General features: G+C 43.8%; 1 protein-coding gene across 1 annotated transcript in view; it reads right to left on the reverse strand.

Moving 5' to 3' along the window:
• Positions 1 to 26,312, reverse strand: part of LOC120032236 (proton myo-inositol cotransporter-like) — a 65,735-nt gene that overhangs the window by 14,741 nt on the left and 24,682 nt on the right. The window contains exon 4 of the mRNA XM_038978231.1: positions 3,894 to 4,002. Coding sequence (XP_038834159.1) covers positions 3,894 to 4,002 — 109 coding nt within the window. The remainder of the gene's footprint in view (positions 1 to 3,893; positions 4,003 to 26,312) is intronic.

Below are 26,312 nucleotides of genomic sequence, written 5' to 3' on the forward strand. Positions count from 1 at the left end.
AGGGAAGGGAGAGAGAGAAACAAGAGAGATAGAAAGCACAGGGGCCTAAGAGCAGAGACAGAGAGAGAGAGAGAGAGAGAGAGAGAGAGAGAGAGAGAGAGAGAGAGAGGGAGAGAGAGAGAGAGAGAGAAAGAGAGTGAGACAGAGAGATAGAGAGAGAGAGAGAGAGAGAGAGCAAGAGAGAGAGAGAGAGAGCGAGAGAGAGAGAAATGTCTCCCCTGGGAACTGGCCTATTTCTCTCTTGAAAGGAGATGAATGCATTATCACACTCACGTCTAATGCTGCTGAACGCAGAGGCACACAGAGACAGAGTTTCCTTAACATAGAGAACCCATACCGCTCAACCCTGTTTCAACTATACCAACAACACGGTGACGCCTACACACCTCTAAAAAAAAAAAAAAAACGATAACAACTAGGGTCCAGAGTTTTTCCTGGAAAGGTGGATCAGACGGTCAAAAAAAAAAAGACCACCACCACAACAAAGTCATAACAGTCTCTGAAATGAACTACAACAGCAACAGTAACACACACCACAACAACATCAACTTTGACACACTTAGAGTAGACTATAAAAGGACAATTAGCACGTCTAAATAACAGGTTGCTGTGGATTAACCCAATGAGGAGGCTCTGTGGGTGTGTGTGTGTGTGTGTGTGTGTGATTAGACAGAATAATATTACCATAGGCTAATTACACACAGCTACGTGATCTGCATAAGCGGCATGAGGCCTTTCTACTACGATAGTCTAAAAGCTGCTTACCGACTATAAGAAATACACAACAGACTGTCATCAGTCATCAAGGGCAATACAAGGGTGACACACATAGAGACAGACACAGGCACACACACACACACACACACACACACACACACACACACACACACACACACACACACACACACACACACACACACACACACACACACACACACACACACACACACACACACACACACACACACACACACACACACACACGACTGGACCTTTACAGCTCTCCTCCCAGGCTGCCCAGCTGAGTCACTAGTTAATTGGCATGTCTCAACATCTCCAAGATTACATTTCTACAGCTGACCATCTGTGTCTGCCAACTGCCCCACGTAAACAAACATTCACACGTCAAAACTAAATGATACACTAAAATATGACAAAACCAAAAGATGAAGACATAAACAACATCATTTGAAAGGTTACCCTATGCTGGTTAATTCCAAATAATGTATAATTTTATAGTAGGATATGCTGTGGCATTTCTTACTAAATACAAACTTTGACATATACTGTAAGTAATCAGGTTATCTGTGGACATGAGCATCATGTTGAGACCAGAGTAAAACATGCCCAATGTTCAGTGACATCGTCACTAATAGACATTGTCTATTATGGATGGATCAACAACACCTGTGGCCTCTGCTAGTCTGCCAGACAGGATTAGTAGGCTCTCGCTGTACTCTCAGGCTTAACTGCTGGCAGAGGAGAAACAGACAGATGACCTTCCCTCTCGGCCCCTCATTCTCTCATTAATTCTCTCTTTCCCTTTATCTCCCCCTCTCTCTCTGTCAATTTCTTAATCACCTCACTCTCTATTCTGTCTGTCTTGTCTGCCTGCCTGCCTCTCTCTACCTCCCTCCAACTCGCTCCCTCCTTCTTTACCTCCCTCTCTCTCTCTTACAGTGACCTTTACGTGCCGGATAATGTGGCTAATCGTTATGATTCCAGATCTAATAAGAAGAGGACATCCTCACTGACAAGACAGGCTAGTTCATCATTTTTCCTCATTGTGGCTCACAGTGACAGACAGACAGACGGGCAGAGCCAGAGAGAGAGAGAGAAAGAGAGAGAGAGAGAGGCCTGCAAGGAACCACAAACGTATCGCAAACAAATCAATATCTCAAACTGCCATCCAATCAGCACATGTCCCGGGAGACCTTTAGTTCTTGAGAGATATGGATCAACACATCGTCAATCCAACAGCACTCTGAGTTCAGTTCACAACAACGTCTGTGTGTACTGTGCATACGTGCATGCTTGTGTCTACGAGAGAGTCCGAGAGGAATCGAAGCTGGGGTGTTGGGCGGAATGTGCAACAGCATTTAGAGTCATCTCTTCACGACAGGGTCTGAACGAAGAAAGAGGTACTCAGAGTGAGTGACAGGATTCATACCAAATGAAACTCTTCCAAAGCATCTTAGGAAGAGGAATCACGATGTCTCATTTGAGGGCTGGGCAGAGGACGGGTGAGTGACACAGACAGGACAAAGGATGAGCGACTGTCTCTCCATATACTCCTTAGGCAGCTGAGACAATCTTGGGCTGGGCAGGGAAACAGTGAGTGTCTCTGTGTGACTGCCCTGAACCATTGAACCTATCTGGGCTGGGGCTGGGGCTGGGGCTGGGGCTGGGGCTGGGGCTGGGGCTGGGGCTGGGGCTGGGGCTGGGGCTGGGGCTGGGGCTGGGGCTGGGGCTGGGGCTGGTGAGGAAGGAGTGACACATAGGCATGTGCCCCACGTCGGATCCCACTGAGACAGACAACCCATCAACCTGATTTGTTGTCACTCGGCTGTCTCTGCCACCACCTGTGGCTTTACAAATTACCAGAGGGAGAGGTAAATACAGCAACGGACCAAAACACACGCAAGCTACCTTAACAGACCCACACACACACGCGTACACACACAAACGTAAAACCTTGGTTATCACCCACCCACACGCACGTACGCACACACAAACACACGCTAGCGCGCACACACGCACACCGAACCAAACCGACACCCACGCACACCCACTCGTCCTATTCCTCTCACCTCGGACGGTTGCTTAGCAACAGCACATATTGCAAGATTGTTTACAATGCCCAGAATATGCTTGAGCTCAGGGGGATGAGAGAAAGCTAGACGATGCAATCTCACTTGAGATGGAAATAAAGATTCAATGGTTTAGCACCTTACAGGCACAAAGGAAATTCAGCGAGCGATTGACCCTGAAAAGTGCATAAAAGTGCACGAAGCTTTAACGGCAATAGAAAAAGGGGGGGTGTTATGTGAAAGAAAACCATTTGATACACCCCAAAAATTGTATAATGTAGGTTACCACGGTCACTTGTCAATTTTCTTCAGGCAAGGTCGCTTATCAATCACACAGGTGTGGCACTGTGAACTATGTCCTTTACAGCACATGATCCTGCATGTAATTGTCGAAGTGTTGACTGGACCTCTGAACTGGTATTCGACATGAGTCGGAGGGGCGTGTAAGCCCACTAAGCTAAAGGTTACCGTATCACTCGCAATGACAGTGTTGATCTTGTAAATATGAATGTGGCTTAATCAAAACCATGTTACCTCACTGAGCTGTAGCTCAGGCATGTTAGTCCACCGAACTTGCACAAGAGCCTTGGTTTGTGGGAGCCGAAACGGCGCATAGGAGCCGGAGCAGATCTCCTGTTTCTGTAGCGTGAGGCAGCTGGATGTACAAGTACATCCCCTGGACAGGACGCTAGTCTATAAACAGGGCCTCACCCACAAAATCAAATCAAATCAAAATCACATGCGCCAAGTACAACAAGTGTAGACCTTACAGTAAAATGCTGACTTGCTCTTTCCCAACATGCAGAGTTAAATAAGAAAAATCTCCTTCACGTGGAAAATCGAACCAACAAGTTTCAAGTTTCAAAGTTATTCGCCATGTGTACAGGACACCACAGGCGTAAAACAGTACAGTGAAATGTTTACTTGCGAGCTCTTTCCCAACAGTGCAGAAAGAAAACACAAGGAATACGAAGATACGATAAAGAAACACGAGAATGCAAGTATATACAGATCAGTGCCAGTACCATAGTCAATGTGCAGGGGCCGCTAAGGCCACCAAGATACTAAAGGCTGTGTACTCACATGACGGTGTTGATCCCAGAGAGCTGTTGGAACATCTGTAGTCCACATCCCACCAGGAGTGCTCTCCGTGTGGGGGGGTAGGTCAGCATCCTCCAGATCACAGGGCCATCTGGACACACACACACACACACACAAACACACACACACACAGGAGCAGAGGATAGAATAGACCTTTTGATCATCATCAGCCTATCAATGGACAAACACAACACACACGAAACAGGCCAACAGCGATACCAACAAGTGGCTGAAGTTAGTTCTGTTCGGTCTGAAAGTAAAGTTGTGTCTGAGGCAGCAGCAGAAGCCAGCAGGCTTATAGCTGAGACCTTCAAACAGAGACTCCAGGGAGAAGCAGTCATAATAGGACAGAACGTCTGGACAGGTATGCAGAGCTTTGATAAAGAGACTCATACACTGACTGACTGACTGACTTAATCCACTGAGATATGAAACACACAAAATAATGGACAAATATGGACACACACGCAGACACAGTTACACAGACGCACGCTGACAAACACAGACAAAAACACACACAAATACACACAGTGTTGGAGGGGAGCAGCTGTGAGTGGGTGGATGCTCGCTGGGCTGGGAAGAGCTCCTTTAGCTCCCAGACAGGCTGAACACACACACACACGCGCACAGCTACCGGACAGCGCCCCACTGAAACAGAAAACACTCTCCCCAGGACCAGTCACAGCAGGCTCTCCCGAGAACCAATCAACACTGACCGAGCCACTCTGCACCCAGCTACACTCACCGGGGGGACCAATCAAATCACGCTGTTCTTCCCAGCACAACGCATTCTGACTATTACTGCTGTCATTATCTATGAATGCATGTATGGATGTCTCTTATGCCTCATAAGCTTAGCTATGTTATTAATCAATCTAGAGAGAGATCTGTTCATATCGTGTGTATCACAAAATAATATAAAGATATCATAAACCGTCATGGAAGTCTCCAAATGTTACCGGTACACCTTATTATTACTAGCTGACGGGAGTGAATGTTGACTTGGACTGTGTGTTGTGTTTATCGACTGCGTGAGTAAAGTGAGTGTGGACATGAGCTGCCAGGTTACAAATGCAGCCATCAGAAACTGAGAGGAAGTGATGCGTTTATGAGAGTCAACAATTTGCAGAGCGCTAACATTGTAGAGGCAGGATTGAACGGCCCCCCAGGAGACAATACCAGAGGACAGAGAGCTGATTAGCTGCAGCTCAGATCCTGAGACATGGACAGACAGATCGGCCGTGGACCAACTGACCTAGGTTAAGGGTGTGTTAATGAATGAAGCGCTAACTTCACAGAGACGCACAAACACACACACAGACTGATGAACACAAACACATGCTGCTTGTGCATACATTCATATTCCGCAGCAAGAAAATCTAAAATGTCGCTCAAACAAAAGGGGGAAGGTAACAAAATGGTGGCTCGTCCGGGATCTTGTGTCCCATGAGTATGGTAGTCGCTCTAGTCACCTACTCGGAAGCTCTGCTGTGCCCAGATATTTGAGTGTTCAAAATACACTTTTGTGGTAGAGTTTCTGTCACTGACATTCACCTTGAGGGGTTATACGATTGGGAAAGTTGCATAAACACACAGGCTAATAAAATAAAAAATAAAGCCATGGATTTTAAGTTGGAAGCAATTGTGGAAAACCTTACATGGGAGATGCTAGATGCTGTCAATGTACAAAGGCGAATCTGCTCGTCATTTCAAAGCATTATGACATTAAGGTGGCATCTGGCGATCCAAAAGCTGTAGTTAAAGCGTTCATCGGTACTGCTTTAGTGGAGGAAGAAATCCTTCCAGGGAGAGAGGCTGATGAATAGGGCGCTACCGGTAGCAAAGTACGTCCCGTAGACGTGCAACAAACGGAGTTAGAACTAAAGGCAAAGTTGGAGCAACAAAAATGTGAGCTTGAACAACAGAAATTAGAGCTCGGGCACAAGGAAAGAGAACGCGAGGAGAGATTGGATCAACATAAATGAAGAATTGGAGCACAGGGCTTAACAAGATGAGCGTGCAGCCTCATCTTGTGTGAGCATTACGGCCCATTAAGTCTCTGGTTGGGATTGGGGTATGTCCTAAACAACATTTTGGATGTGTATGAACCCTTTGTTTCGGACGGGTTTGTGTCTCTGCAGAGTGGCAATGCTATTAAGCAGCCGGTGAAGATACTGCGAGACACTGGGGCAGACCGGTCCTTCATTTTGGAGGATGTTTTGCCTTTGTCTGACACTTCAGCAACTGGTTACAGTGTGTTAGTACAAGGCATGGAAATGGGTTGCATGGAAGTTCCTTTGTATAACGTGGAACTCGAGTCTGATGTTATTTCTGGTTCCGTTGGCCTAGCCAACCGGTGAAGGGGGCATCATTCATTTTGGGAAACAATTTGGCTAGAGGGAAGGTTGTGCCAAATCCTGCAACTTGTAAGGAACCTAGAGTAGAGGAACCTGATGGGTTATCAGTACCCTAGAGGGTTCCCAGCGTGTGCCGTTACACATGCTCTGTCTAGAAAAGTCACCAGGAGCAAGTCAAGTGTTGAAGAGGATGTCAGCGATCCCACCATGGTTGATCTGTCCGAGACGTTTATGGGTGATCCTGATTTCAGTAAACCTCCTGAGTTGACCTCTCCTTTGAAAACCCCAAACGTCAGTGAGTTTGTAGGACCGCTGAAGGAAGAAAGGGTTCCTGGAGTTGATACTTCGATGTCTAGGAAGCAGCTGATATCTCTCTTTTTGATGAGATATGTCCAGAGGAGGAGTTGATGAAGTTTGTGTGGGTTACTTTGACAGAGATGGTGTTCTAATTAGGATATGGCAACCTCGCACCACTTCTGGGCAGGATAACTGGCCCAGTGTATCTCCAATTGTCGTTCCAGGTATGCTTCGACAAGAGATACTGAGGTTGGCTCACGATGGTAGTATGGCAGGCCATCTTGGGGTCAATCTCTCCACTGGGATTCTCTGCCTCTAACCCTATTACAGGGGCTGAGTCACTGGCTTACTGGTGCTCTTTCATGCCGTCCCTAGGAGGGGTGCGTCACTTGAGTGGGTTGAGTTACTGACGTGATCTTCCTGTCTGGGTTGGCGCCCCCCCTTGGTTTGTGCTGTGGTGGAGATCTTTGTGGGCTATACTCGGCCTTGTCTCAGGATTGTAAGTTGGTGGTTGAAGATATCCCTTCAGTGGTGCGGGGGCTGTGCTTTGGCAAAGTGGGTGGGGTTATATCCTTCCTGTTTGGCCCTGTCCGGGGGTATCATCGGATGGGGCCACAGTGTCTCCTGACCCCTCCTGTCTCAGCCTCCAGTATTTATGCTGCAGTAGTTTATGTGTCGGGGGGCTAGGGTCAGTTGGTTATATCTGGAGTATTTCTCCTGTCTTATTCAGTGTCCTGTGTGAATTTAAGTATGCTCTCTCTAATTCTCTCCTTCTCTCTTTCTTTCTCTCTCTCGGAGAACCTGAGCCCTAGGACCATACGTCAGGACTACCGGGCATGATGACTCCTTGCTGTCCCCAGTCCACCTGGCCTTGCTGCTGTTCCAGTTTCAACTGTTCTGCCTGCGGTTATGGAACCCCTACCTGTCCCAGACCTGCTGCTTTCAACTCTTAATGATCGGCTATGAAAAGCCAAACTGACATTTATTCCTGATTATTATTTGACCATGCTTGTCATTTATGAACATTTTGAAAATCTTGGCTCTCTCTAATTCTCTCCTTCTCTCTTTCTTTCTCTCTCTCGGAGGACCTGAGCCCTAGGACCATGCGTCAGGACTACCGGGCATGATGACTCCTTGCTGTCCCCAGTCCACCTGGCCTTGCTGCTATTCCAGTTTCAACTGTTCTGCCTGCGGTTATGGAACCCCTACCTGTCCCAGACCTGCTGTTTTCAACTCTTAATGATCGGCTATGAAAAGCCAACTGACATTTATTCCTGATTATTATTTGACCATGCTGGTCATTTATGAACATTTTGAACATCTTGGCCATGTTCTGTTATAATCTCCACCCGGCACAGCCAGAAGAGGACTGGCCACCCCTCATAGCCTGGTTCCTCTCTAGGTTTCTTCCTAGGTTTTGGCCTTTCTAGGGAGTTTTTCCCAGCCACCGTGCTTCTACACCTGCATTGCTTGCTGTTTGGGGTTTTAGGCTGGGTTTCTGTACAGCACTTCGAGATATTAGCTGATGTACGAAGGGCTATATAAAATAAACTTGATTGAATAAGACATATGACCGTATCGTGCATAACTTCTTCTGGTCTGGTGTCGTGGCAATTTCCTGTATTACCAAATGAGGAGAGTTATAAACCACACACCAGTCAGAGTTATACTTAAATGTCATCTTTAATAATATGTGAGCTTTAAAATCGCCCTTTGACTCTCAGATCAATTCAGTGTCTATAATGAATTCTGAGAGTGCCTACAAAAGAATACCAAGATCTTTTATAGCCAAGATACACCCCTCTCAAATTACATGACGAACCACAGATCTTAGGAAAACTTCACAAAGGGCCTTTTACTTCAGAAAGGAGTATCCCATAGCCAGATAGCATTAGCTATAAATTATTGTTCAGTTTGATCTCTAAGACGAGGTTCTAATCTCGTTCCTGGTACTTCATAGTATCAAAACATTACCTCATCCAAGGCATAACTCAATTGTCAACAATTATATTCTCCCATCTCAAGGAAACCCCCTCTTCTCCCCACTCCTGGACAAGCTCACTAAGGGGAGTGACTTCTAGGTCATATACTATCTCAAGATAAGTGCAACATCAGAGGGGATATACAATGGTTCCAAACACTGCCATACTCCTCCCCCCAATGGGAAAAGGAGGGAGTGACTGGCGTACAGACATTGTGGAGACAACTAACTGGTTCCCCCTTAATCACGCCATCCCTTCACATGGTTTAACAGATACATTCACATATGAAGACAATGTTCCATTCTGACCTCTACACTCTCTGGGCCCCAAGTGACTTTTCCCTAGCTGAGAAGGGAAAAGTGCAACTTCCAACCCTATAGTCCAAAGGGAAACATTCTAATGACAAGTATTTCACATAAGCATATTATGCAAATAAAAGATCTTATCTATGTTACCCAACTAATTCTGATTCAGTCGCCACACTGGTCTGAAACAAGATGTTGTGTCTTACTGTAAATCTTGTTTGCCAGCGGACGGGAAAACCAAACCAAGCTGTGCCGGTTGCACCTTTGCAGCCTATTCCTGCTTTGACAAACATTTCAGCAGGGTTCTGGTGGACTGTGTTGGTCCTTTGCCCAAAGCCAAGAGTGGCAACCAGTTTCACTTAACCATCATGTGCACTGCAACTCGTTTCCCTGAGGCAATTCCACTGAGGAAAATCACGGGAGGAAAGTTACTGCGGATATAGCAGGAGTTTCCCCTTGAAATCAGACGTGTCCGTGGTAAGGACAACTTGGTTACTGATTGTGTCTCAAGGATGGGCAGTCAATAAGTTTTGTGTTTTGCGTTTAGCTAGTGTGTTTCCCTGGCTCACAATTTATTTTGACTGCACGTTCAGTATAGTTTTTTTTCAACTTGTGAGAGTTAGGCATCTATAAATAAGAACATAATTTATATATATACAGTAGCAGTCAAAAGTTTGGACACACCTACTCACTCAAGGATTTTTCTTTATTTTTACTATTTTCTACATTGTAGAATAATAGTGAAGACATCAAAACTATGAAATAACACATATGGAATCATATAGTAACCCAAAAATTTTTATAAAATCAAAATATATTTGAGATTTGAGAATCTTCAAAGTAGACACCATTTGCCTTGATGACAGCTTTGCACACTCTTGGCATTCTCTCAACCAGCTTCATGAGATAGTCACCTGGAATGCATTTCAAATAACAGGTGTGCCGTGTTAAAAGTTAATTTGTGGAATTTATTTCCTTCTTAATGCATTTGAGCCAATCAGTTGTGTTGTGACAAGGTACAGTATGGGTGGTATACAGAAGATTTTACCCTATTTGGTAAAAGACCAAGTCCATATTATGGCAAAAAAAAACACAAGTGCAGTTGCAAAAACCATCAAGCGCTATGATGAAACTAGCTTTCATGAGGACCGCCACAGGAATGAAAGACCCAGAGTTACCTCTGCTGCAGAGGATAAGTTCATTAGAGTTACCAGCCTCAGATTTCAGCCCAAATAAATGCTTCACAGAGTTCAAGTAACAGACACATCTCAACAGCAACTGTTCAGAGGAGACTGTGTGAATCAGGCCTTCATGGTCAAATTGCTGTGAAAAAAACTACTAAAGGACACCAATAAGAAGAACAGACTTGCTTGGGCAAAGAAACACAAGCAATGGACATTAGACCGGTGGAAATCTGTCCTTTGGTCTGATGAGTCCACATTTTAGATTTTTGGTTCCAACCGCCGTGTCTTTGTGAGACGCAGAGTAGGTAAACAGATGATCTCTGCATGTGTGGTTCCCACAGTGAAGCATAGAGGAGGTGTGATGGTGCTTTGCTGGTGACAAGGTCATGATTTATTTAGAATTCAAGGCACACTTAACCAGCATGGCCACCACAGCATTCTGCAGCGATATGCCATCCCAGCTGGTTTGCGCTTAGAGGGACTATCATTTGTTTTTCAACAGGACAATGACCCAACACACCTCCTGGCTGTGTAAGTGCTATTTGACCAAGAAGGAGAGTGATGGAGTGCTGCATCAGATGACCTGGCTTTTACAATCACCCGACCTCAACCCAATTGAGATGGTTTGGGATGAGTTGGACCGCAGAGTGAAGGAAAAGCCGCCAACAAGTAATCAGCATACGTGGGAACTCCTTCAAGACTGTTGGAAAAGCATTCCAGGTGAAGCTGGTTGAGAGAATGCCAATAGTGTTTTGTCTTACATTTAATTGTTGACACCCAGTGGACTCCATGTTTACATTGGAGAAGGCGACACATTTAAGTTGATCATGTTGTGAAGTGGAAGTTGTTTTCTGTTGGTGGTGAGCAAACTTGTCTTAGGAAAATACAGGACATATTTGTTGTCTTAAGGGGGACAGTGTTACAGGCTTTGGTTTTTCCATTTATGTTTTGAGGTTGGACTTTAGCACGTACAGTATAGCACCGATTGGTGTCATCTAATAGTTAGTATGTGTTACACCTGTGCTGGTTGTCAGGTGCTATTTAACTGGCCCAGTGCTTCAGTTGTCTTGATAGATGCAGAGGGTTAGCACCTTTAGTTGGCACTCCCTATTTTGATTCTTGACAAACAATCATTTATCTGGTTTTGGTTTGCTTGTTGTCTTTAAGTTTTGTGGGTTTTTTCTTTTGTTTGCCTCTTCTTGGGCAGGCTTAGTAGGTGCTCATGGTGGGTGGCTTTAAGGTTCCAGTTGTTGTTGCTAGTCAACTTTCAGTGTACACCACCATGAGTGTCTTCCTAAAACCACACCTGTTTGGTTTTGGTTGTTGGTCAGTGACTCTGTTAGTTTCCCCTTCTGTTTGAGCGACATTTTCGTCTTTCGTGCTGGGGAAAGTAACACACACACAGGCAGAGACACGGGCACACACATACACACACGCAAACACGCACACACACACACACACACACACACACACACACACACACACACACACACACACACACACACACACACACACACACACACACACACACACACACACACACACACACACACACACACACACACAGATGATAGAGGGAGAGAGATAGATAGAGGGGGGAGAGGGGAATAGCAGGGCGAGGGACAGATAGAGATAAATGGGAAGCTATACTCACTCAAATGAACCCTACATTACAGTTTTTTACAATCAATTTGGCCCTAATTTCGGAACCTTGATGTCGTTTTTCAAAACTCTAGACACAAAACTCACAACCAATGATCAAAATGCACATTTTTCAAAACTCTAACACTTTTCCCAATTGCTTGGATACAATACACATAAAGATAAGATCATTTGTTCATTGAACTAAAATCACCTGTTCAAAATGACACAACTTAACATCAAAGTACTCCCATTTCAAAATGGAATTCACACATTACATCTGAGATGACTACCTATTCATTTCATTACAATGATCTAACTATCAATTGATACAACTGCTCAAAATGATAAGTAACTGTTGCATTACTCTTAATGCATAGTTTTATGGAAACTGACGAACAATATTCCATGTTAAGATCATGAAAGTTTCAGGATAACGAGATCCATTGACACCAATTACCGTGGAACATGAACCAATTGGACTACATTATCTATGGATGTAATATTTCATCATCATTCTTTATCAGACAGTGTTTCTATGGTCCCATATACCACTTTCCCAGACTATGTTTTCAGATTTGACATTACTGTACACTCACCGGCCACTTTATTAGGTTCACTTATCTAGTACTGGGTAGTACCCCCTTTTGCCTCCACAACAGCCTGAATTATTCACGGTGTTGTACATTAAGAGATGCCCTTCTGCACACCACTGTTTTAAAAAGCTGTTATTTGAGCATTTGTGGCCTTTCTGTTAGCTTGAATAAGTCTGGACATTCTCCTCTGATCTCTCTCATTGACAAGGTGTTTTTGCCCACAGAATTGCCGCTCACTGAATGTGTTTTGTTTATCGCACCATTCTCTGTAAACTCTAGAGACTGTAGTGCATAAAAACCGCAGGAAGGCAGCTGTTTCTGAGATGCTGGAATCACCATGTGTGGCATCAACAATCATACCACGGTCAAAGTTGCTTAGATTACGCATCTTGCCCGTTCTGATGTTAGGTCGAACAACAACTAAAGCTCTCTACTCTATATATTGAGTTGCAGGCAGCCACATGATTCGCTGTTCGAATGTAACCTTCCTTGACGGGCTAAATCTGGTCTGTAGAGCTGATGGCATGACCTATGTCATTGTGTGGGATAATGTCAGGTTCCACCATGCTCAAATGGTGCAAGCATCGTTTCAGGCCCATCCACAATTTACCACCCTGTACTTACCCCCGTACTCTCCTTTCTTAAAACCCGATTGAGGAATTCTTCTCCACATGGAGGTGGAAGGTATATGATAGGCACCCTCACGAACAAGCCACCCTTCTCCAGGCCATGGATGACGCATGCAATGACATCACTGGATTCGCCATGCCCGAAGATTCTTCCCAAGATGTTTGGCTAATGAAAACATCCATTGTGATGTGGATGAGAACCCATGGCCAAATCCACAAGACAGGGTTGAGGGAAATATAGAAGTACAGTAGTGTTTTCTTTTTTGTAGCTAATTATTTTTGCTTTGATTCAAAGAAACCTATGAGTGATTGTATTGTATTTCATCAATACATTTCAGATTTTGTTCAATGATTCCACTGTCTGCAGTATTCTCTTTACTAGTCCTTTTACAGTGATGTATTTACGTGTAGTAGCATAACGAAACAGGTATCACAATATTTTGTACTACAACATTTAATGATTGTACGAACAACTACACAGTGAAACTATCGGTATCTTGTGTGTGGGTGATCTAAATTAATGTTCCGATGGTATTTCATGATAAATTAGTTATTTGAAACATTGACTCTGCAAGTGCAAGGTTTCTTTAAAGATTTGAACGCACAATGCAATATTTTGAACATTGGACAGCCTGTGTTACATGTGATGGCTGTTTTGAGTTTTGTGTCTAGAGTTTTGAAAAATGACCACAAGGTTCTGAAATGAGTGCCAAAGGGATTGAAAAAAAAACTGTAGGGTGGAAAGAAGGGAACAGGGATAGAATGTGCTTTCCATCGTAATGCAGTGTTCATTTGAGTGAGTTTAGCTTCCGATGTATCTCTATCTGTCCCCGTTGGTTCACGGCGGTCTGTCAGTCCAAGTAATGCTCTAACCATAAAGGCCGTTTTAGCCATTATACACACACCACCTATCCTTTAAAAGTCTACCACAAAGATACTGCTCCTCTCTTTAATTTCAATCCATATTACTCATATCAAACCAACAGAGTGCAGTAGCCATCCAGTACAAAGGAAACACACTACACACAGCTGAATTAAAACCTAATTAGTGTACAGTCAGATGAGGCCAGTGTTATGGGGTCTTAATGAGAGCGATATCTTCTCCCCTTTGATATCCACCAATGGAATCCCCAATTATATAATTTCCCCATGGCAACCTTCGCCAGGGAAACACCCAAGCGACTCCAATTAGAGTGAATTTTCCAATGTTGGTATAGCGATGGCTTCATTAAGTGGGATGTTTTGTTCTGCACATCAAATAACCCAGAAATGGTTCCTAGTTGTTCTCTCATGGAACCTTCTGCACAGGCACCCGTCACTGTTTGATTACTACAGTGGAAATATTTAATTAAAACCATCCTCTCTCTCACTGCCTGTCTTAGGCTACTCAACGGAGAGTGACAGGATGAATGTAGCCACAGTGCCAAAAGGGAGAGAGAGAGAGAGAGAGAGAGAGAGAGAGAGAGAGAGAGAGAGAGAGAGAGAGAGAGAGAGAGAGAGAGAGAGAGAGAGAGAGAGAGAGAGCAAGGAAATAGATGGAGAGAGACAAAGAGGGAATGTGGGGGAGGAAGAGAGGGAGAAAGGGAACAAGAGAAAGAGGGATGAAGGGATAGGGGGAGGGGAGAGTGAGTGAGGGAAAGAGACAGAGACGTTTGACAACATGTTGATTATATTACGTTCCTTTGAGAAGGATTAAACTTTTCAGTATACTGATTAGGATTCCAATCCAGCTACTGATAAGCAATGGAGATTAATGTCCCTATCTTTTTATTGATTCGTAAGTCATGTGTAAGGTTGTGGAATGCCATCCTCTGTCGTCAATAGATAGTTTGATTAGGTTAGGGACAGACAGAAGTCAACCCAAGGAACTTAATGAAGCGAGCAATGGAACTCCCATCTACAGGAAGATGAACAACAAATTCCTTTCAGAGATGATGGAAAAAGCTCCTTCTGTCCCACATGTAATTTTACATAAGTGTTGAAGAGATTTCAGCAAGGTCAGTACATTTTCATAAAACATTATTAGAAAGCAGAGCACTTTAATATTGACAGCCTCTTTCCCCTCTCCTCTTCTTCCCTCTCTCTACTCCCCTCCTCTTTCCTCACCCGTCTATCTCTCCTCTCCTCCTTTCCAACTTTGTTGTTCCCTCTCTACAGATGTATAGGGAAGCAGCTGGGTGGTTATCCGAGGGCACTGAGGGCCGGCCAACGGCGGTTGCTAGGAGCCGCTCCATAGGCGAAGAGAGCCAAGCCAAGCCCAGTCAGACAGACAGTAAGATGGACACACAGACACATACTGTACCTTCGAGAGCACAAACACACATACAGTGCCTTCGGAGAGTATCCAGACCTCTTGACTTTTTCCACATTTTGTTACATTACAGCTTTATTAAAAAATTGATTTTAAAAAAGTATCCTCAGCAATCTACACACAATACCCCATAATGACAAAGCAAAAACAGGTTTTTAGAAATGTTTGCAAATGTATATATATATATATTTTAACTAAAAATGAAATACCTTATAAGTATTCAGACCCTTTGCAATGACTCGAAACTGAGCTCAGGTGCATCCTGTTTCCATTAATCATCCTTGAGATGTTTCTACAACTTGATCGGAGTCCACCAATTGTAAATTCAATTGATTGGACATGATTTGGAAAGGCAAACACTTGTTTTCTGTTTGTCTGTTGCCAGTTCGTCTTGTTTGTCAAGCTTACCAGCGTTTGTCCTGTCAGCTCCTGTCTTTTCCCAGCCCCTCTTTTTCTCGCCCTCCTGTTTTTTTTTACCCTTGCCTGTCCTGACCCTGAACCCACCCGCCTGACCACTCTGCCTGCCCCTGATCCTAAGCCTGCCTGCTATCCTGTACCTGTAACGGAATTCTTCATCCTCCTCTGACGAGGAGTAAGAAATGTCGGACCAAGATGCAGCGTGGTGAGTATCCATTTTAATATGAATACTTGAAACAAACAAAATAACGAATAAACGAATGAAGACGAAACAGTCCCGTAAAGTGACAACACAAACACAGTAACAGGAACAATCACCCACAAACCACAATACCAAAACAGGCTACCTAAATATGGCTCCCAATCAGAGACAACGACAAACACCTGCCTCTGATTGAGAACCATATCAGGCCAAACACATAGAAATAGACAAACAACATAGAATGCCCACTCAGATCACACCCTGACCAAACAAAACATAGAAACATACACAGCAAACTATGGTCAGGGCGTGACAGTACCTTTGCCCCTATCTGGATTACCGACCTCTGCCTGACCTGTCCCTGAGCCTGCCGGCTGTCCTGTACCTTTGCCTCTGTTGCTGTAATAAACATTGTTACTTCGACACGGTCTGTATCTGGGTCTTACCTTATCCTGATATCCAGGAGGACAACTATCTCTGCAGCACTCCACCAATTAGACCTTCATGGTAGAGTGGCCAGACGGAAGCCACTCCACAGTAAAAGGCACATGACAGCCCTCTTGGAGTTTGCCAAAAGGCACCTAAAGACTCTTAGGCCATGAGAAACAAGATTCTCTGGTCTGATGAAACCAAGACTGAACTCTTTGGCCTGAATGCCAAGCATCACGTCTGGAGGAAACCTGGCACCATCCCTACGGTGAAGCATGGTGGTGGCAGCATCATGCTGTGGAGATGTTTTTCAGTGGCAGGGACAGGGAGACTAGTCAAGATCGAGGCAAAGATGAACGGAGCAAAGTACAGAGAGATTCTTGATGAAAACCTGCTCCAGATGGCTCAGGACCTCAGACTGGGGCGAAGGTTCACCTTCCAACAGGACAGCGATCCTAAGCACACAGCCAAGACAACGCAGGAGTGGCTTCGGGACAAGTCTCTGAATGTCCTTGAGTGGTCCAACCAGAGCCCGGACTTGAACCCGATCGAACATCTCTGGAGATACCTGAAAATAGCTATGCAGCGACGCTCCCCATCCAACCTGACAGAGCTTGAGAGGATCTGCAGAGAATAATGGGAGAAACTCCCCAAATACAAGTGTGCCAAGCTTGTAGCGTCATACCCAAGAAGACTTGAGGCTGTAATCGCTTCCAAAGGTGCTTCAACAAGTACTGAGTAAAGGGTCTGAATACATATGTAAATGTCATATTTCAGTTTTTTGTAATAATAAATTAGCAACAAAAAATCTGTTTTTGTTTCATCATTATGTGGTATTGTGTGTGGATGGATGAGGGGGAAAAAACTATTTAATCAACTTTAGAATAAGGCTGTAACCTAACAAAATGTGGAAAAAGTCAAGGGGTCTGATTACACACACAAACACACACACACACACACGTACAGTTTGCCCAATTCTCCTAGTCTGTCTGGACTATCGGTTCCCTGACGTTGTCCTTTTGTCTGTGAACCTATCCCTGTGTGAGATCCCTGCTGTCCGGTCTGTGAGACACAGATCTAGTGATCCATCCTTTTATGATCAGGCCTGTTCTGTTCCGTTCCATAGCGTTTGGCTTTACAGAAGAACAAACACTGACACTGAGTTACGGTCAATAACACTCTGCTGTCTTCTCATGAGACACTGATATACAGTTTAATACGAAGGAGGAGAGAACAGAAGAACAGAAGACAAGAACACAATCAGGATGACAGAGGAGTAGAGGACATGACTTTACTTTGAAGCAAAAAGAGTTGGCGATGTCAGTGCCTGATGCCGTTTTAAAACCTCCCAGTGCAAACAGGCAAATAAAACAAAAGCAACAAACAATCTCATTGATCAATTGATAAATTAGACGAGAGAGCTTATCTCCGTGTAATTTCATCATGCATGGAGAGAGCAGAGGGCTACAGTTACATAGGATTTCCCTTTGAGGTTGAAGTGTTAAGAGATCTGACATCTTTTCCAGGTTATGTAAGAGTGCAAAAGGGGAGACTGGTGAGAGTTAGATCACATTTCACACAGATCGCCAGGAGACAGGAGGGAGGCATTTTTCAAACGTATACACTCTCTAGCTCAGATTTAGTACTTGTATTATTTAACAGTTACGCAAGCTTTTCAGTGTGCGTTTACTGCATTTCAGAGCTTAAGATTACATTCGGTATTCCCATCTCCCTTCATCCATGATCATTCATTCACTGAAATGATAACATGTTCCTCTAGCCCACCTGTGGACCGTCATAATTACATTAACATTGAGCATTCATATTGAGCATATAGCAGTGGGAGGGCAGGCTGCATATAGCATTACTGTATGTGTGCGCATAGATGACGCATAGTCCAGCTCAGTTAGGCTTCCTCTATAAGATGAGAGTAAACTGACACATTAAGGGACGGGCAATGGCATTTATATAACACAGATGAGCAGAGATACAGAGAGGGGGATAAGGAAGCAGCGAACAGAAGCATATTGTCCAACATCGGAGCCTTTGGGGAGCAGGCTGATAATGGGAGAGAGGAGAGAGAAGAGGAAGATAGGACACATGCACACATATGCACATTAACACACACATGCTCACACAAACACACACACACACAGAGAAAATGATTGATATGGGGAGAGATACACAAACCTAAACAGTAAGTACAATGCAAAGGCTCACCATACTAAACATCTAAGAGGAGTTCTACAATGTGTATTTGAAGACAGCTCGAACAATCTGACACTATAGAAATATGTAAAGGCAGTGTCTTGGTCTGTGTATATAGTTTTGCACCTACAGTATAGCAAATAATGATCACATATTTACACATTCAAATTACAGAGCCCCGAAATACTCTGAGTTGAGCAGACTCTTCTCTCTTCTCCGTGTGCATAGATCACATCTAGGCCTTTGCACTAGCAGCCTTATTCAAAATTAATAAGCAGCCTAAAACCTGCAGGCGACTGGAAGTGTTGAAAGTTTTGATCTCCTTGCTCTCTCTCTACCTCTCTTTCTCTCTCCTTCTCTCTCGCTCTCTCTCTATGCTCGCCGTCTCTCCTCTCCATTTCTCTCTTCTGCTCTCTCCTATCGGTCCCTCTCTCTCTCTTTATTTCGTTATCCTTCTCTCTCACAATACATTTCTGTCTCTCTCTCTCTCTAGCTCCCTCTTGCTCTTCCTCTTACTCTCTCTATCCTTCTCTCTCTATCTCTCCTATCGCTCTCTCTCTTTTTCTCTCTCTCTCTTTCTCATGTTCTCTTTTGCTTTTGTTCTCTATCTCTCTCTCTCTCTTACTTATATGTCTCTTTCTCTCTATGTCCTCTCTCACTTGATCATCTATGGAGATCATTAGTTTAAAGTAAAGCAGGAGTCTTTGGCAATGGATGCATCTAATGGTGAATAGTTATGTAGCTAAACAACAAAAGGCTAACAGGTAATACTACTGATTAAGATAAGCGCCGACTGACTCTGCTGCAAACACTCACGCACACACATACACAAACTCTCTCGCTCTCAGTTTCTGTGTCAAAAAAGAGCCTCACAACCCCCCAACCTTCTACAGTATGTCTTCCTCACATTATAAAAAATCCATCCTCTCGCTCTCTCCTCTCTCACCACCCCAACCACCTCCAGAGAATCAGGCTGACCGGAGCTCAGTGTGTGTTTGATAACATTAGAGTTGAAAGCATCAATGTAGGGCAGTATAGCATAAACAGCGGCACCCGGTACTATCACACTGTTTATGGGAAACAATGCAAACAACTTCAATGACTAATTTCTCTGAACGGAGGAAAATAACCATCACCAGATTAACAGGGAATGCATATGAAGAAACAATACTCCAAGCCACAGCTTCATACTACTTCTCAGACATAGAGAACTGATATTGTATACTGTCCATTTGGGTAGGATTGGGGTGGGGACTGGGGGGTCCATGGGAGACTTTTTCAATGTTTTGGGGATTGCGTATGTCTTAATTATTATTAGAAAGGACTAAGGTCCAAATCAGATGTTGGGTACTATATTTATAAAATATCATATGAATCCAAAAAATTATAATGGCCAATTGGGTACAATCAAGTAGCTTCATTTGTCAGAGATTAAATTATATTTCAACAAAATAATGTTGCAGGAATACTAATCTTATCTGTTTCTAACTATAGCCTTCATCTCTCTTTTAAATGTGATGCCTCTGTCCTTGCTGGTGAATACAAAAACATTGCCTTTTCATCAGAGCTTTTTTCCCTCATGACTGAGTCCCATTATTCATTAAGAAGAACCTTGAAACCTGACAAAAAGGCTTGTATACCACGACAACAGAATCTCTTAGGATAGGATACTGAAACCTTGCTAAAAGATGTCTGCTACAAAGTCACCTGGGACCCTTTAAAAGAAAGGATTCGATGGTGCTTTCAGAAGACAAAAAAACCAAAGCATTTTCTCCACAAAAACAGGACAAAAATCAATGGTCAAATTGATCCATTCAATCAAAGCAGACATGGGCTGTGTCTGGGTACATGTTTAATAACTTATGTTCGGCTGAGCCTCTGTCTGTATGGGTAGAACCATCTCACACTACAGAACAAACATTTAGAATAGGAACGTTACTTCTGAGAGGAGATAAGAAAGAGAAAGAAAGAGAGCGAGAGAGAGAGAGAGAGACAGCGAGACAGAGAGAAGTGAGCGGGGAAAATTGTAGCGTCAGTAAAATTGCAGTCCCTTTCATGTCTCATAGATGGAAGACCACAGAGTTGGCTACATTTGGCTTAAAGCTGTTCTTTTTTGGTCAAGCTCCTGTGCCACATTTACAGTCAATGAGTGTAAATACTTTATCACTGTGAAGTGAGCTACAGTATGTTGAGCTCCCAGTGGGAAGAATGTACCGTATGATGAGGTGTGTGTGTGTGTGTGTGTGTGTGTGTGTGTGTGTGTGTGTGTGTGTGTGTGTGTGTGTGTGTGTGTGTGTGTGTGTGTGTGTGTGTGTGTGTGTGTGTGTGTGTGTGTGTGTGTGTGTGTGTGTGTGTGTCGTAGGATGAGGACTCTTGAAAGCTCTCACAGCTGTTCTCAAACACCTGGGACGTCACACAGGGCTATAGCGCATCTGTGGTTTACCTTCAATATGACAGGAGGAAATGACATAACATACTGTACAGTACATACGTCACTCACCACCCTCACTCACATACATGTACACATACACGGGACAAACACTAACTACAGAACGTCATAGAGTTCCGTCCCGATGTGAATCCTTAGGGAAAAACTACATGATCACATGTGAACTGTTCCAAAAACACATGAGCAACACACGCACGCACACACACACACACGCACACACACATCCAGTTTCAACCAATCATCTCAGCCCCCTACGTTGTTGCTCTGGCTAGGAGCTGGGAGTCTAGAGGTAGAGGATAATATCTGGGCCCATTATGTGGTTCGTCTGGGGAAAAAATGTCATCACTCATTGAGATTCATGGTTCCCAGGCTAACACATGCCCCAATGCAAATGGTAGAGAGAGAGCTCTGCCAGGGTGGGGGATACAGCCCCTAACAACTAACTCCTGGATTTCTAAAAATGGCTCCGTAAATGTGATCCAAATGGCAGGGGATCGAGAGAGAGAGAGAAAGAAAAAGAGAGAAAGAAAAAGAGAGAGAGAGAGAGAGAGAGAGAGAGAGAGAGAGAGAGAACATTGTTGCTTTTTTTCAGCATCATTTACAACTCTGGATATTACTTCTCACACAATGTTCTCTTGTGACTTAGCAATAATGAACATTGTGATGTAAGTGTGCTGAGATCAATGAAGAGCTAATAACCTGTGTCTATTAGGAGCCATTTGAGTAGCGAGAGGTTTGTGCGTAGGTTGTTCTTGGTTGGCTATTATGTACAGGGTTGTGTTCCTGTGCTTCAGAGACCTCAGACTTCACAGACCTCAAATCACAAGAGAACATTGTGTGAGAAGTAGCTTATAAGAGGGCCAGTATCAGACTGGTGGAGAGTGAGAGTATTGCTCTGTCTTCACTCATTATGCTTTTTTTTTTTAAATAATGTTTTTATTTCACCTTTATTTAACCAGGTAGGCCAGTTGAGAACAAGTTCTCATTTACAATTGCGACCTGGCCAAGATAAAGCAAAGCAGTGCAACACAAACAACACAGAGTTACACATGGGATAAACAAACGTACAGTCAATAACACAATAGAAAAATCTATATACAGTGTGTGCAAATGTAGTAAGATTAGGGAGGTAAGGCAATAAATAGGCCATAGTGGCAAAATAATTACAATTTAGCATTAACTCTTGGGTGATAGATGTGCAGAAGATGAATGTGCAAGTAGAGATACTGTGCAAAGGAGAAAAAAAAAATAACAATATGGGGATGAGGTAGTTGGGTGGGCTATTTACAGATGGGCTGTGTACAGGTGCAATGATCGGTAAGCAGTTCTGACAGCTGATGCTTAAAATTAGTGAGGGAGATATAAGACTCCAGCTTCTGTGATTTGTGCAATTCGTTCCAGTCATTGGCAGCAGAGAACTGGAAGGAAAGGCGGCCAAAGGAGGAGTTGGCTTTGGGGATGACCAGTGAAATATACCTGCTGGAGCGCGTGCTACGGGTGGGTGCTGCTATGGTCACCAGTGAGCTGAGATAAGGCGGGGCTTTACCTAGCATGCTTTCATCTGCTATGACAGAGATCATCTGTAATAGCTGTCCTCTAGCCTGTCATAGCCTTCCATTCTCCTCTAATGCTTCCTTTACATCATTACATGACTTCAATGGGATCTTTGTTGAATGTAATGGCCCTCTCTGTACAATACCAGCTCGTCTAATATTATAAAGTAGGTAATAGTTGATGTCTGTGAAAATGTTGGATCCACGGGTCAAATATATTTACGGGTAAAATCGTTGAAAACATATTCAGCAAGATAAACTAATTCAGTTTGTTTCTGAATTGTTTCCCTTGGGCTTGAAAGTAAAACAGAATAAATGAGAGTGGAAGAAAAGGAATATTCATTCAAAACTCGATTAGCTGAGCTGAATTAGAAGATAATGCCGCTAGCATGTTAATATTAAATTATCCCTTATTTCAAATAACAATGCAAATCCCCTCGTGTCTCCAGATAACGAAGCTAGGAAATGAACATGGGTGTCATTCGACTGTTACACACCACGACACGCCTCATCCTAAATCCAAATGACAGAATAATAAGACTATACAACGGGTGAATGAGTATACGTCTGTGTACCAAATGGAACTCTATTCACAACACCAGAGTCCTTTTAGGCTATATAGGGTACCATTTTGGATGTATCCCATCTTCAGGCATTAATAACTGAAGGAATCTATTTGAACATCTACATTTCATAAAAGTCCAAATGATCCTAGGTGCTTCTTTTGTATTCCCTCATTTCTCATTATGCAAATCTAAATATAATGTATATTCCCATCATTTCCCCATAAACGAAGTTCCAACAGATACATGATTTAATCAGATCTAAGGCACCAACCAACAGATTCCATAAAATGTTAAAACGGTAAATGATGAATCAAGCAGAAGAGGAGTAGGAGAAGAGGCATGTGACTTGTGCTACACTCTCTATCTCCGGGATGAATGTCTATCTGTGTAATATCTCCTCGAACCTCTCATCTGCTTCTTCTGCCCACATATCAGTGAGCGAGAAAGAGAGAATGGCAGAGAGAAAGAAAGAGAGAGAGAGGAATATTGCATAAAACCTCATTGTAAATTTGTACAGCGAGCAGATAACAAATATAGTAGCATACCTTGTGCTCATTATGAATGACATACTGCATCGTTCAATTACCTGAAAGCACAGCAGCCATTGAGATTAAAATGGCAATTATGAATAAAATGGGGAGATTGTGCGGTGGGGAAAATTGCTGTGGATGGTAAGCACAGGATAAATAATTTTCTTCATGGCTGAAAAATCAGGTTTAAATTGTACTGGCAAAAAAAAAGTCTGTGACAATTATTTCGGAGGCAGTAAGCTATCTCAGAGCCTGTCAAGAAACCCGTTGAAGATAAGTTAATTATATAGTTGAAAGACAAAGCCTTTGACAGCTGTAACATCTATACAGTATCGCAGGACAGAACATCGCTCTCTCCCACTCAGTTTCCAATCTGGATGTTGAAACTTGATTCCCCTCTTACCTTTGACAGCTACATCAAACAACTGTATAAAAGCATCATTCTATCGCCTCAAGTACATTGCCAAACTCCATCCTACCCTCACTCAGTCTGATGCAGAGAATCCCGTCTATGCCTTATCTCCTCAATGCTGTACTACTGCGACGCACTATTCATCGGCATCCCCGGCAGGAGTCTCCAGAAGCTCCAATACATCCAGAACAGGGCTGCCAGGATCCTGATGAGAGTGCGGAAACACCATCACATTGGGCTCCCGAGTGGCGCAGTGGTCTAAGGCACTGCATCTCAGTGCAAGAGGCCTCGCTACAGTCCCTAGCTCAAATCCAGGCTGTGATCGGGCCGTGATTGGGAGTCCCATAGGGCGGCGCACGATTGGCCCAGCGTCGTCCGGGTTTGGCCAGGGTAGGCCGTCATTGTAAATAAGAATTTGTTCTTAACTGACTTGGCTAGTTACATAGAGGTTACATTTAAAATAATCACCCCTCACCCCACATCACCCCCATCCTGGCATCTCTGCACTGACTTCCCGTCTCATTCAAGATCGAATTGAAAACCCTCCTGCTGACTTTCCAGTGTATGGAAAGTCATGGAAATGCCCCTTCTTATCTCAAAGAACTGCTCTCCCTCCGTAACCCCACTCGCACCCTCAGGTCAAGCGATAGCCTGCTCCTCCACGCCCCCAGGACCAAGCTCCGCTCCTTGGGGGATTGGGCTTTCAGCTCGACCGCCCCCAGCCTCTGGAATGCCCTCCCGGACCACCTGAAGGCACCATAGACTCAGGACTCCTTTAAAACGGGCCTAAAGACTTTTCACTTTAGGAAGGCTTCCTGTTGATAGCTGTGCTCCTTGGTGTCCTTGTCCCTTGTAGTTTCAGCTGTGTTCTTTGTGTCAGTTGTATTAAATAAAATATGTGGGGGGTTATTTTATGCACTTTGAGATAATTCTGTATAATGAAAAGCACTTTCCAAATGTCTGCGTTGCCAAGGGCTAAAATAGAAGTCAGTTCTATTTGTGACACAGATCGCGCTGCAAGTTCTGCCTCTCCCATCTCCTCATTGGTTTATAGAAGCAGATACCCACGTGCCATCTCCTCATTGGTTATACCCTTGTCGGTGACTGAAAGACGAACGAGGTCAGTGGCGGAAATGCACCTAATTTATGACAATTGCCAATCGCAATATAAAGTCAAGAGAAGAAAAAGCCTGGAATGAGGAGAGATGACTAGAAATGATTCGGTTGACCGTTTTGAGTGGATTAATTGGTGGAGTAGAGGACCTTGTGCATTTCAGGTAAAATAACAACTCAATGTTTATACCCCAGGACAAATTAGCTAGCAACAGCAAGCTAGCTAAATAGGACAAATTAGCTAGCAAGTGCAAGCTAGCTAGCTAAATTGCCATAAATGTTTAATGCTTTTCGACCTGTCCCCAAATTAATATAATTGGTTCAGAGTTTGTTTTGATATTTTAACCTGTGTGTCGTGATCGCGTTTGGTGTGGGGGGACAAAATACATTTATGCACTATGGCGCATGCGCGCAGCTGGTTTGGGTTCCGTGTAAGAGTGCAGGCTACATAAAGGACATCAAATCACATGTCAATAACTCATGTTTCGCTGGTTGTCAAAACACGTAAGCTCATTATTTCTTAACAGACTCTCTTCCAGCTAGGGAGAGAAGTTCTCTCTCAGTTGTCTATCACTCTCACTCTCTTTCTTCTCCCCCCTTTTCTATTTCTCTCAATCTTTTAACCCCCGCCCTCTCCCCTCTCTAAGAACACAGTAATCAGAGTCCATTGACTAGTGTGTTGTGTTGTTAGTATCAGTCCTGTGGTTGGTATCATTAGGGGCTCAAACAGCTCCTCTGCCTCTTTCTCCAAATCAACCTATAGTCTTGATCACACAGCCGCTGCACATCAAAACACCCAAATGGAGACACACAGAGACATGTGGATACACACACACACACACACACACACACACACACACACACACACACACACACACACACACACACACACACACACAGAGAGAGAGAGAGAGGCACACATGTGGATACACGCACGCTAACCACGCTTTCACTCACTTCTCCCAGAATTAGCCCATAGACCCATCAATCTTTCAAAATACATTGAATCCTCTCCTGTCTGGAACTCAGTAATATAAAAGACCAATAATCCAGGGTCAGTGAGTAGCTCAGAGGCTGTCGTTCTCAAGTCAAATCCAATTTTATTGGTCACGTACATGTGTTTAGCAGATGTTATTGCGGGTGTAGTGAAATGCTTGTGTTTCTAGCTCCAACAGTGCAGTAATATATAACAATTTCACAATACACACTATACACACATC

Source organism: Salvelinus namaycush, chromosome 38 (assembly GCF_016432855.1).
Source record: "Salvelinus namaycush isolate Seneca chromosome 38, SaNama_1.0, whole genome shotgun sequence".
NCBI classification, from domain to species: Eukaryota; Metazoa; Chordata; class Actinopteri; order Salmoniformes; family Salmonidae; genus Salvelinus; species Salvelinus namaycush.